General features: G+C 43.1%; 1 protein-coding gene across 3 annotated transcripts in view; it reads left to right on the top strand.

Annotated features, from left to right (window-relative positions):
- LOC111868041 overlaps window positions 1–20,537 on the top strand; it is a 65,070-nt gene that overhangs the window by 30,995 nt on the left and 13,538 nt on the right. The window contains exons 2-4 of one of the 3 annotated variants that reach the window (XM_033752908.1): window positions 784–929; window positions 10,846–11,066; window positions 13,585–13,624. In XM_033752908.1, coding sequence (XP_033608799.1) covers window positions 784–929; window positions 10,846–11,066; window positions 13,585–13,594 — 377 coding nt within the window. In that variant the 3' untranslated portion in view covers window positions 13,595–13,624. Of the gene's footprint in view, window positions 1–783; window positions 930–10,808; window positions 11,067–13,584; window positions 13,625–20,537 lie in introns of those variants that run through there. The other 2 variants (XR_004513398.1, XM_033752909.1) reach the window with 2 other exon arrangements.

Below are 20,537 nucleotides of genomic sequence, written 5' to 3'. Positions count from 1 at the left end.
ATTGCTACTGAAACTGCCGTAGCAAATTTAAGCAGTTCATAAATTGACTAAGTGAAGCATGCTTTTAAGAACTGCCTTCCAAATGTATTCATATTGTGACCTTCTTGGTTACGACATCGTGTAGATCAATACCGTGATGATGGGAGCAGAAGGCTCCTCCAGAATGTTCCTCCTTATCTGCAGTACAAGCTGGGGAAAGGAGGGGAAGTGGAGCTAAAGTTCTGTTGGGAATAACCTAACCTTTCAACTTGAAAACATTAGCCCTATGTTGAGCGAGATAAAGAATTTACTTAGTTCTGAACATACAAATTTATTTCCTTTTTCGTTTATTTATTTTATCATGCTTATTATGGAAATTGGACTCACCTTCAGCTAGTGTCGAGGTCAAGAATTCGTGGATCTATATACTCGTATTAACTCACATATACGTCTTCATCACGTAGTCCTTAATTAGTTATTGCTGTGTGTTGTTTCGTTGTACGGGGTTTTGCCTGATCGTATAACTTTCAGAAAACTAAAATAAATAACATTTTGGTTATTTAGGATGTGACGCCATGCAGTTTGGTAGAAGGTCAATTTGTTTCTAATTATGGTTTTTTATTATTAATTGTATGTTATGGTAGGTGTTTCCTTTCTTACTTTCTTGCTGCCTCCACCTTCAGGATTCATTTGAACCCTGAAGGAACCCTTCTACCAAACTACACGGCGCTATATCCCAGAAGACCGCAGTCATAGTTCTCGCTGCCATGAGAACCTCAAATCTCACACAGTTTTTCTTTATAGGGACTCAACTCTGTACGAAACGTCCGCCGGTCCGAAACTCTGCGACTTACGGCAGCCAAGCTACTCAGCTGCACGTCCTTCCTACTGACTTCATTTCTGAAGATGGAGGCAGGATGTCGGTTAAGTCCATCACTCTCCGAACCAGGGTACGTCATAGAGTAATTCTTGTAGAAAGTCTCACGCAAAAAGAAAGGCCTGTGTAGGGATGTTTAGTTTACCCTCTGGCGTATGAACACTGGAGGTAAGGTAAAGTTGTCCCTGTGCTTAACTAATTAAGCACTACGCCATGAAGGCGTATGGGGGAATGGATGTATATATCCACATTTTATGGACCTCGGCACTAGCTGGAGGTGAGTTCTCAGCTTCGCATCCCTGCCGCTTTACCCCCGGGGAAAGAGCCCCCGGTACCCATTGGATAGGAGGCTGAGTGAGCCCCAGAGGCTGTCTGGACGATATGGAGAAAATTCTGTCCCCACTGGGACTCGAACTCCGACCCCTCGGACGTCCAGTCCGTAGAAAATCACTATACCGACTACGCTACTCCGGCTTAAGAACTCTGGAAGTACGTTAAATATACAGGTCGCATTTTCAGACTTGGCCTCTGGGTTGAGCTTCTGGAGAAGTGAGAAGTATGGTAACAAGACCCGGGGTGGTGGCTGCAGTTGAATTTGTGAGGCAAGGAAATGTGACACACTGTAATTAAAGGCCTGTTGTAACCCTTATACTTAATAGAGCCTTTGTCTATTTATTGAAAACCGCCAAATCCACTTCTATTTCTGTTGGGAACGGCCAGGCTTGAAAACACGGAGAATATTGTCATGTTTTGGGTATGTCACGCGACAAATAAATTCACGTGGGTCTCGGATTCAGCGAATCTTTATTGGATGCTTCACTTATACACTCACACGCTTTACAGTTATTAGCACTTGAAGTATGACAATTACTGCCTACACAATATCTCGGCCAATACTTCTGTAGCTCTTTGTACCTAGATTCCAACTATCTTCAGCGGCAGCTTCCTGAAGACTGACTTCTTCGGCGGTTATTTCCAGACTGACTTCTTGTCGAAGCTGGGCTATTTATACCTCGGCGGTTGCTATGCAATGAGCCTTTGTTATAACCATGGAAACTCATCTCTATGCAATGCTCACTGTTGGGATTACAGTATCGCTATTGTTACTTCCTATGCAACGGTCTGTTCTAGCGTTTCCATAGAAGTGACTCTTCTGGATTCCAAACACATTACAATATGTAACTGTATTTTATCTACTAATATGGGAGCAAGACTGCTTCATCGGCAGTTAGTGACGTAGACTCTTACGTCATTATTACAAAGTTATTAGATTATATTTTAACATACCTCCGGTTTCCATACGCCGATGGGAAATTCAGGCATGTTTACACAGCATTGTTCTTCCGTAATTTTGCCAATACAACGAGTAAGGTTCTCTGGTCCGCAGAGTTGATGGACTTCGCGTGGTGTCACACCCAAGAAGATCAGAACCTTAATATTGAGAGCCGTGAGAATGTAAGAAAAAACCGGTTTATACATTTATGTGGGTAGACTCGTGTTTCTTATATGTGTCTTATCTTGTAACACTTTAACTTTCTGTCTTTCGCTCTGAAAGCGAATGCAATTCTACTGCAAATATGGCCGAAGAGCTGCGCAGTTTCTCAGATAGTTTCTTCATATTTCGTGAGCTTCCAGGATTCCAAATGAAGCATGTTTTGATTTAAAAATCCTTTTCTCTAAACGCAAAAAGACGTGTGAATACTCGTATCTCGTGCTGCATAATGAGACAGCAAATCAGCTATTCATAGACTTCAAGAAAGCCTATTATTCAGTTAGGAGGGAAGTATTGTACCATATTCTCTTAGATTTTGGGGTACTCATGAAACTAGTTTGGCTAATTAGAATGTGAAGAAAGCAGTCTTCTGGGATTTAGCACCGTGTATATGTGGTGTTAACCGACGTTTCGGAGGAACGTATCGCCTCCATCTTCNAATTAGAATGTGTTTGAATGAAACCTACAGTGAATTTCATACAAGTAAACATTTGCCTGATATATAAATTCAAAAAAGGTACGCATGTCTATGAAAAACACGTTGCAGGAAAGTGGGTTGGAAGGTGAAATGCTGCAGTAATGCAACAGAAAAACAAACGAAGACAAAGCCACACCAGTTAACAGTGCTGCCAATGCAGTAATATCTCTTTCCGAACAGAGAAATTCGCTCGAGCCCCTCGAATTGTGCTAGTACGAGTAATACACCCAGTTTTCGTTACCATAAAACTGAGAGTGCCCCCAGCTGTCGTTTGACATTTAATTAAAGCGGATTGTAATGCCATTGTATTAAGTTTTATTACAAACAGAAACCTTATATTGTCACAACAGTTTTATGGAGTGTGACTATAGACGGGTTTTAGACAGATGACCGGTTTTATTGCACACTTTGATACAGCGCGTGACTACACTTTCAGTTCACTATTACACACACTAGTGTGCACAGTCACGTCTTCACTTGCTGTTGCTTGGTAGCGGCTTCCAACGGCGGACGTTCCCCTTCCTCTGTGTTCCCGAATTAACCCCGACCTCAGCTACCAGCTTCTAACAGCAAGAGCTCACAACGACTGAAACACAGCAGTCCTCTGTCTCTTTCACTCACTCACTCATTAACACCGAAGTCAAAGTTATGTTACGACAGACGGACAGTCAGCCAGTCTGTCTTGGTGCCAAGCCCCATCTGGGGCCCAAGACCAGATTTGTATTACTGTTGGACAGTTTCGTGTTTCTTGATGTGGGGCGTCCTCTCTGACGAGTGGACGGATCTGTCGTTTGCCAGAGTCACAGTCAGCAGTAATAAGTCTGTTGTCAGTATGTACAATTTACATTTTACATGTTATAAAATGTATGTATATACAACACATACAAGGCCCCTGTCAGTCCAGGCTCACAGGCTCAGTACAGCAGATCATGCCCTATCAGTAGCTCCTGCTACAACGGCAGTCTAGTCACTTGAACGACCGTATGCTTGACCACCGCCAAGTATAAGCCTCTTGTAGTAGTTCCTGTGTCGGGGTTCGTCTTGTCCAATGCTGCGAGCATTTGCATTTTAATGATTTTATATGGCTTCTGCTTTTTGCCTGCCTAATTTTGTTATATAACTATATACGTACGGAAGTTTGAAAGCCACGTGCACATCGCGAACCGGTGTGTGCCTTGGAAAATTTCCAATGATGTGGAAAACTTTTTTTTTTTTTTGCAGATGCTGCAATTTCAGTAGATGTTTGTCTGCCGCTTAAGTCCCAGACGGGACAAACGTAAATCATCATACTTCCAATAAGTGCTTTGTGGAGCGTCAATTTAATGCTAGCGCTTAATCGCTTACTTCTGGAAAGGGTATATATTTTAATAAATGTTCTGAAGGCCTTGGCTTCGGTAATTTCTATGTGTAATCTTCATGTAACTTTCTTACCGAAGATTACACCGATATATTTTACACTATTTACAAATGAAATGTTTCGTCTATTCAGTATAAGATGGGACTCAGGCGGTCGTCGCCTGCGAAAAAAGTAAATCCCCTGAGTCTTATCTTAATTAATTTTAATATTCAAATGCTCATACCTGGCTTCCATTGAGCTGAGACCACGTTGGAGTTTTCCGGCAACAAAACCATCCTTTCGATCTGTCGCGTACAGACAGTATAACTACAGCTATTTAAATACCTGAGACCCAGGAGATAATAGGAAAAAATGCAATAACAAATTGTGGTAAAGTATGCATAGACCTGAAACTAAGGTAGAGAAGGGGTGAAAAGTTTATGCAAGAAACCCAGCCAAAACCACGTCCATGAAAATCAATGCATCAAATTAACTGGAGAATACTGCGAAACCATTTTGTGCTTACCGCTACCTCCATCTGTGGAGTAAAAACTGAACACTGGGGACTAAATCTTACAGAAAACTACGAAGAATCTGTCACATCATATTGATCTTTCCTGTGACTTGCTAAGCTTATTGCTGATAAGGGTTATCTAGATGGGAGAAAAGTCCAAACTGGGCTGGCTCATTGGACTGGTTAAGTATGCCATATGAGCCAATTTCTTGTACTTCCTGTACCTGCTGTTACTTTCAATTTCCAGAATCCTACTTCATCCCAGCCTACTCTGTGACCTTCTTCATAGGCATGTTGGGCTAATTTTGGGATGCAGCTAGGATTTTGGAACTTGAAAGTAACAGTAAGTATATAAAATAAAAAAAAATAGTCCCATATGACATGGTCAACCAATCCGATCAGCCAACCCAGTTTGTACATTTCTCCCATCTGAGTCTCCCTTATCAGCAATGAGGTTAGAACCTCACAGAAGTTAGTGTGATGCGACAAACTATTCATGGATTTCTACAAGGTTTTAGTCCCGAGTGTTCAGGTTTACTCCAGAAGCGGCGATGGTAAGCACAAAATTGTTTCACAGTATTCTCAAATTAATCCTATGCATTGGTTTTCTTGGACTTAGTTCGCTGGCTAGTTTTTTTACATAAACTTTTCACTTCCCTTTCTACCTTAGTTTCAAGTCTGTGCACGCTTTATCACAATTTTTATTGTATAATTTCTTATGATCTACCTTCGAAAAAGCGTAGTCTCGGGTATTTATACGTGTATAACTGTACTTAGACTGACATGGTACGCTAAGCCTTGCGCACCTACATAAGGACCTATTTTCTCTATTCAAAAGTGGGCGTTTAAGTACAAATATTAAATTTACGCGGTATAAAGCTCTGATTAGGTCAGTTACGACTTATGCCTGTCCCACCTTGGAGTAAGCGACGGACACTCACCTTTTGAATATGCAGCACCTCCAGAACGGAGCACTCCGCGCTCTTGGAAATCTAGACAGGTCCACACCAGTTCGCGAATTGCACACGACTTTCAAAATTCCTAACGCTCATGATTATATAATTAAATTATGCAGGACACAGGCAGAAGTAATCCTAAACCATGTAAATCCAAATATACATGGTACTGGACAAAGAGAAGCCAGATATAGGATGTGTAAGAGGCTTAAACTCGGCGGCGGTCAGGCCTACGACTGTTCAGCTGACTGACTATATTTTCAGAGTAGTGGCATAAGTTGAGGCATAGCTAGCAGAACAAGTCTGCAATGACACGAAACCTCTGTATATCTTCTGTAAATGTTACTTAGTACAGTGCAGTGACAAAGGGTGCATAGAGCCCATAGTGGCCTGGACGCCGTCACAGTACGGACATACTCGTGCTGAAACTACGGCGCAACAAACGTAGCGTCTACATAGAAAGACCGAACCCTCCTTCGTCGAAGAGGAGGCCCAATATCGAAGAACGTACAGATCTAGGAGAGAACAGGAATATTGGTAATGGATCTTGGGAGACTGAAGCTAGGAATGACTGTGCTGGCTAACACCAGGAAGAACTTAACAGAACGACCGACCGACATGGATTCGCCAGTGACTGAGGTTAGCTCTTTCTAAGGGACCCGACAAAATTGGCATGTTCTCCCTCACATGAGGACTGAATCAGATCCTGTTTTCGAAACGTTGTGTTCTCTAGTTTTTCTTAGAATACCGGACGATGAACGAAGTCCTAGAACCCAGTAATTCTGAGTGTACACCACAGCCAGAACCCTTTAGAATTTACTGACACGAAACTGATTATGTCCAGCCATCTGACCACATCTCTTAACGTTCATCACTTCATTGCTAGTTTCGCTGTACACACAAAAAATACTGTGTGAGCTGCACAGAGGCTTTCAGTAGAAACACTAAAGGAAAGCGACAACTTCGACGACCTGGACGTAAATGGAATAATTTCGCCATATCTAGTGGAACCGTGAAAAAGACTGTAGTTCAGAAAGTAAGGCTCATGTGGCGGCGCAATATTGGTTATTTGTAAGTAGAATAATATTAAAATGAACCTTAGAAAGTAGGATAATAGGGCGTGCAGTGGGCACATATGGCCGAGGGAACTTGCGATCATATCAATGAAGAGATATGAAGTTGAAGACTACTGACTGCTGGGATGTGACGCCGTGTACTCTGATAGCAGTTTGGCGACGCTCTGGAGGAATACGCTGGTCCCCATTTCAGGGTCTAAGAGTAAACCAAAAAAAGAAACCACCAAGAAGCAAACAATAGGCTTACTCTTCGACACCGAAGATAGAGGCAGTACGTTCCTCCGAATAGTCAGTAAACTTCTACGAGACTACACGGCGTCACATTAAAAAAATAGTACAATTCATAATCACCATCGTGGAATCTGAGATTAAATAGATTTGAGTTCTCATGTCGGTGATTATGAAGTCAAGCTGGTTTAGTCTTCTAGCAGATTCCTTCGAAACGTCGGTAACGATCTGTGTATATATGTATGTAAGAGGTGGGCCATAGAAACCGGCCCCCGCACTGCGACCTCCGATGATCTATTGTGCTTCCCCTTGGATTAGCCCTTTATTAATCCTACACTTTTAATAAAGTGTAGGACCCTGCTTATGAGGGCGTCATAAAAGTCACTTGGTTCCATAAAAACTGACCCAAGTGACGAAATCTTAAGTAAGCTACGGCCTCACAATCACACAGGATGTCTGTGTGGCTGATTCGTTTTCCTGTAGGCACCTTTCACAAGTTGGGTTATCCGGTAACGATCTAACAGACTACTTGTACTTGTAACGACACCTCTGATTCAACTAAATTCAGGGAATTTTTTGATAAGATGAACGACTATTAGGTTCTCAAGAAATTCTCCGCCCTTCGGATGCGTAGTTAGACATTAGCACTGAAATAAACCTATGGATTACTTATTTGCATGCAGATTATATTGAGAGCGTTTGTTGAGATTTATTTTACAAGCTTAATTTCTCAAAATATGAGGCTTGGGAAATATAACATTAAGGGGACTGCAACACTGACGAAGGGTATTTGGGGGAGGGGTTCAATCCAGTTATTCAGTATAGAGGGGGTGTGACATCTCTGTGTGTGAAGTGACTAGCTCTTTGGAGCTGAGGCTTCTTTCAGAAGCCACCAGTAGCGCAGTTACTCAAGAAATTCACAACATTCTATGGAACCAGAAGGTTCATTACCGTGTTCACAAGAGTCCTCTACTGGTCTGTGTCCTGTGCCAGATCAATCCAGCCCATACCGCATCATCCTATCCCTCTAACGTCCATTTCAGTATCAACCTCCCACTTAGGTAATTCCTAATGGTTTCTCTCCTGGCTTTCCGACCAGAATTCTATATGCATCCCTTTTCTTCCCATGCGTGCTGTTTGTCCTGCCGATCTCCTCCTCCTTGACTTGATCATTCTAATTGTACTTGGCAAAGAGTGGAAGTTATAAATCTCCTCGTCATGCAGTCACTTCATCTCTCTTCGGTCCAAATATTCTCCTCAGCATACTGTTCTCAAACACCTTCGGTCCGTGTTCCTCCCTTAATGTCAGAGACCAACTTTCACGCACATACAGATCCATGGGCAAAATTATAGTTTTATATATTCTAGTTCTTACGTTTATTGTCAGCGGAAGAGAAGACAAAAGGTTCTGGACCGAATGTTAGCAAGCATTATCCGAATTTAATTTGCCATTCATTTTCTCATGAAAACGTATCTTATGTTCTATTTTAAGGGAAGGTGGTAAGCCTTGTCTCCACAGGATTTAATTTTTTTCATCAAAATATGTCTTAATATAAAAGCATACTGTTCTTGGAGGTCGGTCGGTCGGTCGGTCGGTCGGTCGGTCTGTCGGATTAATTGCTACTGTTCCTCGCCAGGACAGTCGTTGGTTCCGGACCCTGCGAATCTCATGACCATACCTTTTTTGTCTTACCACTCTATGTGGCGACAGAATTAACCGTCCCCCTCAAAATCAAGGCATAAGCTGGCATCTGTATCACTCGACATGGACGCAAAAGAAAAGAATGCTGCCAGTACTGCCAACCTTGAAACTGCATATGAACACGGAGGACACGTGAAGTATTGTTACGGTCCTGTGGACAGACAGAATACTGTGGTCGAGTGGCTAGTACTCTCCCGTAGTTTGGAGGTTCAGGGTTCACGTCTTGGTCCACAAGCCTGCTATCCTGACTGACACGTTTTATGATTTTCCTTACACCTTTTAGGCAAACGTCAGGATATCCTCGATGACTGCTTCTTTCCACATTCTTTCTAATTGATTTTCACTAAGTGTCCTACCATTCCATGCTACATAGCCTGACCTACTGACAACATTGTTACACAAACCCAAGTACGTTCATTTCCTGTAGGCAGTAAACAAATGTGGTTGTGCTATAATTCATGCGGTTAGACGCTTGCTTCATATAATTTTCCTGGTGCTAATCATCATTTCACCATTGTTTCATAATTTATAACTGCCCCTTAATTGTGTGATAGCCTTGACCAGGCAGGCAGAACAATATCGCATCCCCGGCCTTTAAGTTTGGGGCTTAATCTCTGAACTGGCACTGAGTGAGGAAGCTGTGGCTTCGGCTGTCATGACGTCACTGTTCCTTTCAAATACAGAGCTACTATAAGTTATCTGCATGATAAATTAGTGTGTTTGCGGAACGGTTATAGATACAAATATGTGAAAAATTTAAAACAGCAAAGAAATTCATTACGTTTTCGTTGGTGACACTGATTGCAACATGTTAACCTCGCGTGCAGTTCAGATCACTATCAAAGAAAATGGTGTCTCAAGAGCATTTTGCAAAAGGCACAATATTGTTCGTAATAGGACCAACAGAATCCATTCCTTGGCCCCCAAGATTCCCGGACCTCACTCTATGTGACTACTACCTATTAGGATATGCGGGAGACAATGTTTCATGTTTGCCATCTGCAGCTTTCGATCAGTTCCCATGCTGCTTTCAAGTTTCATGTTTGCCGTCTACAACTTTTGATCAGTTTCCGTGCTGCTCTCAAGTCGTTTCATGTTTGCTGTCTGCAACTTTTGATCAGTTTCCATGCTGTTTTCAAGTCGTTTCATGTTTGCTCCTACAACTTTTCGAAAATACACTAATTTCTTCTCTCCTGGCCCATTTACAACAGCCCTGTGACTAGATCGGCTGCTCTGCAGCGCAGCAAACAAACCAACTCCGGCTGAATATAATACAACAGCAAGTGGAGGCTGGCGCATTAAAGCCTCGGGAGTGGCGCAGGAAAACGGCAAGCCGAAACACTGCTCGCAGCTTTGCCGGACAGTGGCTGTCGGTGACGTCAGGCGTGTCAACATGCCTAGCCTTCAGGGACATGCCAACCGGAGTGTGGACACAGAGCATGGACTGTCCCAGCAAGAGGAGCAACATGAGACTGACCCCATATCGGTGAGAAGTCTTCCTGCTTGTTGCAGCTTCACCATTGACAGCCGTCGAGAGACGAAGCTGTCAGTGACTGGTGACACCTGACGAGATGCCTTACCTACTGGGGGAGGCCTGGAGGCATCAGGAAACGTGGGAGTCACTCTATGCGGTGTCAGAAACGTCCTACAACAACAGGCCTACTGACAAGTGAAATCAGATATTAATTGTTCGCTGGTGTCTGACCCCTTGTTATTGGCAGCCGTGCCTGTGGGCAAGGGAGGCGTGATCCCCCCCCCAACGCACTACACCCTTCCTAGAGAGACAAAAAGTATAACGTTTTCTATATTGTTTATTTAACGACGCTTACAATATCTCAGACCATACATATAATATCCACTAGTAGAATGAGTGATGAGTAATGAATTGAGGAGCATTTGGAATAAAGGTACGATAGTGGGATTTTGTCTGGAGAGACTGTGGAAACCCACCCAGCCGAGATTAGAACCTCGAAAAGTAGAACGTTGCCGTTACACCAACCTTACAGGGTCATAATGCTCGTAACAGATAATATGAAATTCGAAACTGGTCTAGTGCGAAAGTAGGGCCTTGTACGTAAACGCAGTGGAAGCCAAGTGTGCAGGCTGCAAGTGGACAGTGTATTGCTGTCTTCTTCAGCTTTTATGGATTATGCCCTCTGGCTTGTTCCAGTTCACATCTGACGCCTGAAAGTGTGGTACTCTTTTAGGCAGTCTCGTACACATGCGCTGCCCGTGGCCTTCTGCATCTCCCAGTCTTCTGTGCTATGTTGGCTACTCCAAGTTGGTCTGCGCAGGCCCGTCGTTGCTTCGGATGGATTGCAGTCTCCTTCCTCATCTGTCTTTCACCATCACTGCTTCTTAATGATCTTCTGCCTGTCCCTCCGTGTTCTCCTCACACATTCAAGAGGCAGTTTCCTGTGTCTCTGAGGTAAGTGTGTTTGCACTTAATGGTTTCTCGAATATTCGGGAATAACAAAAACAATTTAGAATCGCATTCACAAAGAATTTAAGAGCAGATTAGCCGTGCCGTAGCTCAGGCGGTTAGTCGCCGGCTTTCCACTGCGGCGGCCCGGGTTCGAACCCAAGTCAGATCATGTGGGATTTGTAGTGGTCAAAGTGGCACGGGGGTAGGTTTTCTCCGAGTACTACGGTTTCCCCTGCCAATTCTCATTCCACCGACTGCTCCACATTCATCATCTATCATCCGGGGCTGGTATAGTATGCCAATTAGTGGCCGACGTACCAATTGGACTGAGTCTCACCCCCCCTCCAAAAAAAAACTAGTGCTAGTATCTTTGCCTTCCCGTCTGCAGTCTACAAACGGAGACTAACCCATATAGAACATTAAATTAAACTTCGTGTGTTTTGTAATTTGGTGGAAATTGATGCACGGTATTCCAGGCCGCAACCAGTCACTAAGCTATCCTGTCTCATACAGGGACGTGCGCATATGTGCGTCCGTGTATCAGTTCTCACACATCCTGCTTCACATTTCTCTTCTTTAATTTCATAACTGCCTATTGTCGACGCTGTAATCCCCTCTTCAGCGTTCATTCTCCCCTTGCAGTTAGCTGTCAGCTGTCAGCTTCCCACCACGGCGGGTTTTCATCGAGTACTTCTGTTTCCCCTGCCAGTTCCCATTCCATCAACTGCTCCACATTCGTTAATCATTCTATCAACGGCGCAACGCAGTCGCGATATAGAAAGCGTCGTTAAATAACCAACTTAAGAAAGAAAAGAGCCACCCACTTTGTCTCCCTGAGCCTTCCACTTCTCCCCATGGCCTACGTAAATTATTCTCAACCTTCAGCATCCAACGCTCCACCGGTCATTTTGCCAAAAACGTGAACCTACGACAGGAAAAACACCGATTCTCGTTTTCCAAAGAAGGGTGTTCTTGCAGTTACTAACTTCAAGTATTGTACAAATCCACAATGGAAATTCTTAAAAATTTAAGGATATTGACGGTTTTAATAATACCGGAATATACGTTTTATTGTTGCAAATATATCAAAGCAGAATTCTAATTTCTACGACTTAGCCTCCGTGGTTATGAAAATAGCCTACACCCAAATGCGATTTCTCGATTTAGAAGTAACACAGAAATCAGCTGCATGAATATCTTGTACGAAAAGAACACAACAGGATGGCCAAACAGTTCTGCAGAATGAACCTGCAAGATATAGAGACGTAGGATGACCTAGAACAAGATGGAAAATTTGTTCTTACCAGAAGCTGATCCCGATAAAGCAGCAACATGCTTTTTCTTAACATTCACCTTGTGCAATTTTTCTTTATTACTAGTGGGGTGGGACTAAGTCCCTTGTACTGCGGCCACTTCTGGCCTATTGTACCAGCCCCAGATGATAGGTGAGAGTGATTGTGGAGCAATTGGTGGAATGAAGATTGGCAGGGGAAACCGAAGTACTCGGAGAAAACCTGCTCCAGCGCCACTTTGTCCACCACAAATCCCACTTGACCAGACCCCGGGATCGAACCCGGGCCGCCGCGGTGGGAAGCCAGCGACTAACCGTTTGAGCTATGGCTCGGCCTCTTGTGCAGCCTTACTCAAGCGTTCTCAAGGTATGTTACAGAAAAACATTCCACCAGGAAGAGAAAAATCTCCCTTGAATTCAAGAACGTTTTAGTGAAACGGAATAAATTGCTGTTATCTACAGGGAGGTTCTTTCTTTTGTTGACCGATTCACGGCTCTTCATGGCGACCGGTGCTCCGCCGGCTGCGACGCGCATACAAATTTTGCTGATGATTTAGTATGGCTGGAATTAAATTTGAATTAAAGGAAATTATTAACTTTGTGGACTGTCTGACAGCATTGTTTTACGGCGAGCAGTGCGAATCATGCCTGGGAATTTGTTTACGATTTGTCAGCAGTAGGCAGCAGTTATCAGCTCCACTAGCAGTTTGTTCTCAGTTGCAGTTAGTGAGCAGCGTGGTACTTCATGGTGCAGTACATTCCAGAAAAACGTGTATTTCTGTATGACACGTGAGAAACGGGCCGCCTAGAAAGTGTAGGCGAAAATTTCGACGTAAATTTCGTGATGAAACAGTTCCCAGCAGACATACAATCCACAATTTGGTGCATAAACTTAGAAAAACGGGGCTCTTAATAGACAAGAAAACAAAACATAAGCGTCGAGTGTTTACTGTGAAGTTAGCCGACATAGGGCCCAGACGTGAACATACACCTAGAAAATAACTGAAACGTCTAGCTCAGGAGACTGGAGTGTCAAAGTCTAGTGCAAGAAGGGCAATGCAATTGCTGAAGCTTAGACCCTATAAAAAACAGCAATCCATGTGTGCCTTGCAGCCACGTGATCCAACTACCAGGGTTCATTTGGGCAGTTGGTTTGTACAGTCTGTCGTCGAAGTTGAAATCGATCCGCAAGTGACATTCTTTTCTGATGAAGCGTGTTTTCACTTGCAGGGATACATAAATACGCAAAATAATCGCTACTTGAGCTCACAGAATCCACATCTAACCCACGAAGTGCCACTCCATCCAGTGAAAGTTGGTGACTGGTGTGCGGTGAGTGCAAGAAGGATTGTTGGTCCTGTGTTTTTATAACGAAATAATTAATTGCGAAAGCTATGTCCAGGTCATTCTCGGGCAGTTCTTTCCAGAGTTAACAGCAGAGAGACCCTATGGCTGGTTTCAGCAAGACTTAGCTACTGCCCACACTGCAGGTATGTATACGTCTGCAGGCTTTGTCCGATGTCTTCGGGGACAGAATTATTAGCAGTGACATTTGGCCATCACGTTCACCTGACCTTAGTCCTCGTGATTCTTTCTTCTGGGGTTGTTTGAAGGACAAAGTTTATATCAGTAACCCCCGAATGGACGAAGTAAAAGAAAACATCCGGAGAGAAATTGAAAATATTCAAATGGTAAATCGGACTCTCTCCCACCGGTGTGAGGAATATCTACGTGTAGAGGGACAGCATCTTCAGAACCCCCTGTGATCTGTGAATTGTAACTATTTCATTCCTAACGTTATCGGTCATTAGGCATGCTGACTCATCGGCAAAAGTCATATGCGCCTCGCAGCTGGCGGTGCACTGGTTGCCGTGAAGCCCAGAGCCGTCAACTCGTCAAAAATGTAAGAACCTGCCTGCAGAACATACATCGTGCGTAGCCGTCAGTCATGTTCCACCGGTTTAGGAACATAGACCTATGTAATGATCTCTCGATCTGCAGTGGCGAGTCTAAGTGTCTCAAGGATTCGCTTCTTTATTTTATATGTTGTTCCTATGCTACGAAAAATTTGTCAATATAGCTCATTAGCTTCGCCATGTCTGACGTGTGTCTGGTTGCATGTACCAACTGAAGGACCACTTGGCGGATCATCACAAAATTTGATATCGGGGAGTTAAGTTTACCGCCACGTTCAAATTTTTCTTAAAATCAGACAAATACCACTGCAAATTTTCATGAAAACCTACATAATTTTCGGCACGCAAATCGAACTTAACTTCCTAAATATTTATCAGAGCGAAAAATCTTTCTAAAAAAGTTGTAGAGGAGACTGAAACAAGCATGTCATACTCCGTAAAACTCTTCCATATATCGTATGGTTTACGAGACACCCAAATCGCAACGATAAATACGCTGTGTAAGGTTTGAGGTTTTCACTGCGGTGACTATGAAGAATGCCGTCTTCTGGGATGTGGCGCCATGTAGATATTGTGTAAACCGACGTTTGGGAGGAACGTATCGCCTCCATCTTCAGGGTATAAAAATACGTCTGAAGTCAAAACGATGCACATGTACGTTGTATAGGACGTCACGAATGAGCTAGCAGTCTTTGGTTTAGTGAATCGTGTACATTCTGTGATTACTAATATCATTTTGGCGTTAATATTATAATTGTTGTCATATAAATGAGGACCGTCTCTGTAGTCTAGTGGTCAGACTTCCTGGCTACAGATTCATAGGTTCCGGGTTCGATTGCCGGCGCTACCAGATTTTCTGAGAAGTAGTGGGTCTGGAACGGGATCCACTGAGCCTCGTGAGGATAATTAAGGAACTAGTTCATGGAAATAGCGGCTCAGGTTTAGAATACTGAGATTAACGGCCGTGGGTATCCGTTGCGCTGACGACGTGACACCCTCTATCCATAAAAGTTGGCACTAACTTCGCTAACTTCGCTGACAAACGGCGGTCGCTCGATCGGTATAGTTCGCTTGCGGACTGCAGGCCACGGAGTTTGTTTTCGTTTTGTTTTGTCATAGAAAGGAGATGGATTACGACTGGATATTTGTGCGTGTCATTCGTGATAGATGGCATTAAACGTCGGCATTGATGCAACATTCGACATGTGTAGGACTAGAAAGGGAGGGAGGTTAATGTTATGAGAAGATGAACGTCCTCTTGAATTCCCAACAGGAGTTGGACTATCCTACCGGAAGACGGAGCGCATTTCCGTATATCTAATTACGTTACAGATGATTCGTGTCTGCTGTAAGTGTCCGTAAACGTCAAGGCCAATTAGGTATTCAAAATCACGTTCTGGAAACTTTCCGTTCTTCTTTCTGATAAGAATTAAAGGCAAAAATGTCCCTGTGCTTAATACCAAACCATGAAGGCGTCAAAGGCCGAATAAAACAACGTCTCAAGAGCAATAGCTCAATGAAGCGTGGAACCAAACAAATTAGGATAACGTACGCAAAGCGTAACAATTGTGGCACGTTCGTTTCCTTCTGTTACAGTCTCGAGAACCGTAACGCTTGCGTAAAAGTGTGTTCGGTGTACCGTGTGCAGAGTATTCTTCTCTACAACTCTCGAACAATTTCACTTCGACAACATTTAATATGTTACGCTCGAGAAGTGCCCAGATACCCGTGAAGAATTTCATTTAAAGCCTTCGTTATAATTGTCCGATTTTAACCGAAATCACATTACATTTGGTTTGATAGCGTCCTACAAATATCTAAGGTCATAGATTCTAAATCCGTTCACCGCATGGAGGCCATTTGTGTCTACAGGGAAGAAGAAACTGGAGGTCGCTTCTTGTGTCGCGCCAGTAAATAAATCGTTGTGGTAGGGGAGACAGCAGGGAAGGTCACGTAGGATTGAGGGCTAATTATGAACAAGGAATGTGGAAGAAAAGGTTCCTACTCTTACATATCTGTATGGACTGAGGGCAATCATAAAAGTAATTTAAGTCAAAATAAATTCAAAAATCGAAACCTGGGCCTGTGCAATACGAAGTAGCAACATTAAATTGACGTTCCGTCAACCGAAACTGTGGACAATTGCATGCACAGTGACCCGTGGAATGAAATACACGCATGACCACCGAAAAGTGAAATGATTTGTTAAACTGGCACACAATAAAACTTTTCATTCTGTACCCACAGTAGGCCAAAGAATCTTATTAGCGAATTAGTTTGATTGGTTGAAGGGAAAATATATGTGCCAAAAGAGTAATTATAGACCTAAGCGGAAATGTTCTTTTGCTTGTAAAAACGAGAAGTTGCCTTATGTCGTATATTTGTAATTGAATTAGTACCTAAGGGGAGTCAAAACAAACTCTGTTGCCTGTAGTCCACAAGCGAACTATACCGACCGAGCGACCGCCGCTTGTTGGCGAAGTTAGTGCCAACTTTTTGCGGATACAGAGTGTCGGGTGGTCAGCGCAACGGATCCCCACGGCTGTTAATATCGGAGCCGGAGCCGCTACTTTTCCATTCAAGTAGTTCCTCAATTATCCTTACGAGGTTGAGTGGACCCCGATCCAGACTCACTACTTCTCGGAAAATCTGGTAGCGCCGGGAATCCAACCCGGGACCTTTGGATCTGTAGCAGGAACTCTGGTCACCAGACCAGAGTCAGCTGTTGGAATTTGTCGGTCCCGAGAGCTCTAGCCATCACAGTGCACTTGAGTAGCTCTTGCACTCTGCTGTTCAAACACACACGTGTAACGTTCTGTGTGCAAATTCTTGTAGCACTGTAATGAAGGTACAAAACGTATGCCTTCTAAATGAACAACTTTACACGAACCAGTAAAAACCCCTCGTTATATTGCAAATAACATCTTTAATACACTGAAACAATGGCATGTAGATGGCGTATACTGTTTCTTGCAGCTGGATGTAATTACGCGTCTATGTAATGAGCACACGTGCACTTCAAAATCGTTAAGTATAAACTTATTGGAATTACTATCTTGATCTTCACAAAATAGTTCCACTTTCCTGCCTCCGTGTCCTTTAGTGCACAAGCGAACTCTACCGACCGAGCGACCACCGCTTGTCGGCGAAGTTAGTGCCAACTTTTGCGGATAGAGGGTTGTTCAACGCAACGGATTCCCACAGCCGTTAATTTCGATTTTCTAGACGGAAAAGTAGTTCCACTGAGGAATTTATATGCAAGATTCTCCAAAAGTAACATTACAGATTAATTTACACTTAGAGGCATACCTTCTGTAACCTAACGAAATCCATGGTGCAGAACCTTTATTTGGAAAACTAATAGTAGCTCAATTAATCAATAAATTCTCTGACTTTTATGCAACCAGAAGGTTCAATACTATTCTCACAAGAGCTCAACATTAGTTTCTATCCTGAGCCAGTTGAAAACAATCCCCATCCTCCAGAGCTTTTGTTTTAAAATTCCTTTTTAAAATTATCAACCTATATACTCCTAGGTTTTCTAAGTGGTCACTTCTCGTCAGGTTTTACATCCAAAATTTTTATGCATATCTTATGTCAACCATGCGTCCTACATGTCCCAGACTTATAATTCGTCTTGGTTTGAAAATCCTGATAATGTCTGATGAAGGATACAAATTATGAAGTTCCTCAATGTGGAATTTTCTACAGTACTTCTATTTTATAAGAGAAAATACAGTTGTGATGTTACTTTCGAGAAACCCTGTTAATCTGGAAGTAGGAATAAATTCATATCGATGTTGAGTTCTGATCTTTTATGATTGAAGTTTTCTGTAGAGACTGGATTTCTGAAAAGTAGATACAAGGTAATGTGGAAAATAACAGCATCGGAAACTCGTGAAGTCCCTTGCTCAGTTGATTATGAACTGACTAACAAACTAGAAATGATAAATCTCTTCATTATTCACTTATTCCCAACCTCCTGTTGCTTCCTTTCTCTTAGCTGCAGATATTTCCTTCTGTATCCTGTTCTCAAACACCCTCAATCTAACGTCAGTGATATAACGCATTGTAGTCTAGTGAAATTCAACCAACGTTTCGGAGGAACATGTCACCTCCATCTTCGGGGTTGAAAAGCGACCTGTACCATAGTGTTGGAAATTGCAAAAAGTCAGTAAGATTTAATGTAGGTGCTTTTTGGAAAATGAATCCCAGGTTGGCAAAACTTTTCGTACATTTTTATCATGTAGCTTACTCTAGGTGTGGAGAGGCTGTAAAAGCCATTTAGGTCCCCGCTGTCACAGTACAGTCTGACAGGAATATACAAGAATTTTCACAGCTGCACTTTTCTCAAGTCTTCGGGAACTTTTTACAGTTTACTGTATGTGTAGAGAGGTTATAAAGCTATTTCGGTCCCGCTGTCACCGTACAGCCTGATAGGGACCTGCAACAGTGTGCAGAAGTGCACTTCTCGTGACTGTACAAGAACATTTTATAGCTTACTGTAGGTGCAGAGAGGCTGTAAAGCTATTTAGGTTCCTGCTGTCACACCGTACAGCCCGATAGAGACCTGCAACAGTGTGCAGAACTGCACTTCTCGTGACTGTACAAGAACATTTTATAGATTACTGTAGGTGTAGGGAGGCTTTAGGGCCATTTAGGTTCCTGTTGTCATCGTACAGTCTGATATACACTTGCAACAATGTGCAGAATTGCACTTTTTGCTGACCGGCAAACGGTAGGGGAAGGGTAATTCCAAAATATTGTATGTGTAACATTATCTTACGGGGTCGAGGAATGGTGAAATTTGATAATCCCTTATACGGCAGTCATACCAGGCAGTAGTTCCAGATATCACCAGGTGGTACAAAGAAGAGGTACTCATGCTTCAGTCGTCATTGCAGTTTCGACTTTTTCCGAAAATAAATTTCCATTGTTGATAGCGTGCATATTCAGTGAAGGAGTGATTTAACGTGTAGGATATAAAGATGGATCAGTGTAAGGGTTATCCGTGGAATCCGTTGGCACAAATGGGTAATATTTTATAAATTTTATAAATTTACTAGTGATACACAGTCGAAAATTGACATCACGGAACTCAGTCTGTGCGGCGTCTGGCTACACAACCGACACTAGGCTCAGATCACTGACAGTTACTGCTGAGCTAAGAATTTTCTGTTCTCCACTTCGTCCAGACCGGCTCTGAGGTTCAGCGAACCTTCTATCCAGTGAGTGCCGGGAGCTTCTTCCTCGGTGGTAAAGCGGACAGAGCGTGAAGCTCACCACTTACCTTCAGCTAGTGCCGAGGTCATAAATTGCTGATCTATTCAACCACTGGGCCATAGGCCTTCATGGCGTAGTGCTTAATTAGTTAAGGACACGGACAACTTTATCTTTTTTATATTTTACCTAAAATCATAGATCTTATCTTGTCTAAACAAATTTAATTTCAGTAATTGTGGTAAACGTAAAAGGCAAAGTTACCCATGTGCTTAATGAATTAAGCATCACGACAAGAAGACTAATAGTGGTTGTATAGCTCCAACATTCTTGACCTCGATACTAGATGAAAGTGAGAGGTTAGCTTCACGCCTCGGTCGTTTTACTCCCGGGGAAAGAGCCCTCGGTACCTATTAGATAGAAGACCGTGTGGACTCTAGATCCGGTCTGGACGATATGGAATATAGACAAATTTCTTGATTTGTCGGGAATCTAACCTTGACTGTCCAGCCCGTAGCCGTATAGATTGAGCTCTGGTGTCTGTATTAGGTGTGAGGAGATGTATGGCAACAAATAGCAGGACAGTGGTTGATGCTGCAGTGTTGGAGGGAGGAACGGTGACGCGTTGTATATAAGGTCCTACTATAAACCACATACCCTACAACTTTGAGCTCAGTGAATGGATTCGATCAGTAAACCGCGGATGGCATTTAGAGTGACCAGGCTTAAATACGCCAACAGTATGTAAGTTACCGGGACTCGTGTGAGGGTAATGCAGGTGTCTGCCATATCCCTGAGCAAGCAGTTATACCGCGGAGGGCGAAAGAGGAAGGGAGGAACTTGAGGATGAAGAGCAAGATGGTGACACGTTAATGAAGAAATAGAGAAAGAGAAGAAAATGAAAGCTGGAATTGAACGATATGAGAAGAGGGAGGGAAAACGGAAGATGTAGACATCACTTCCCTGAAACGTCGGTTCCTGCCTAACTGAACCATAACCTTCGACCTCACTAGGCCCACATTTCACATTATGTTCACCGGTCCTGTA

Source organism: Cryptotermes secundus, unplaced genomic scaffold (genome assembly GCF_002891405.2).
Source record: "Cryptotermes secundus unplaced genomic scaffold, Csec_1.0 scaffold635, whole genome shotgun sequence".
In the NCBI taxonomy this organism is placed as follows: domain Eukaryota; kingdom Metazoa; phylum Arthropoda; class Insecta; order Blattodea; family Kalotermitidae; genus Cryptotermes; species Cryptotermes secundus.
The sequence above is the reverse complement of the archived record's forward strand: the minus strand, read 5'-3'. Positions and strand labels throughout refer to the sequence as shown.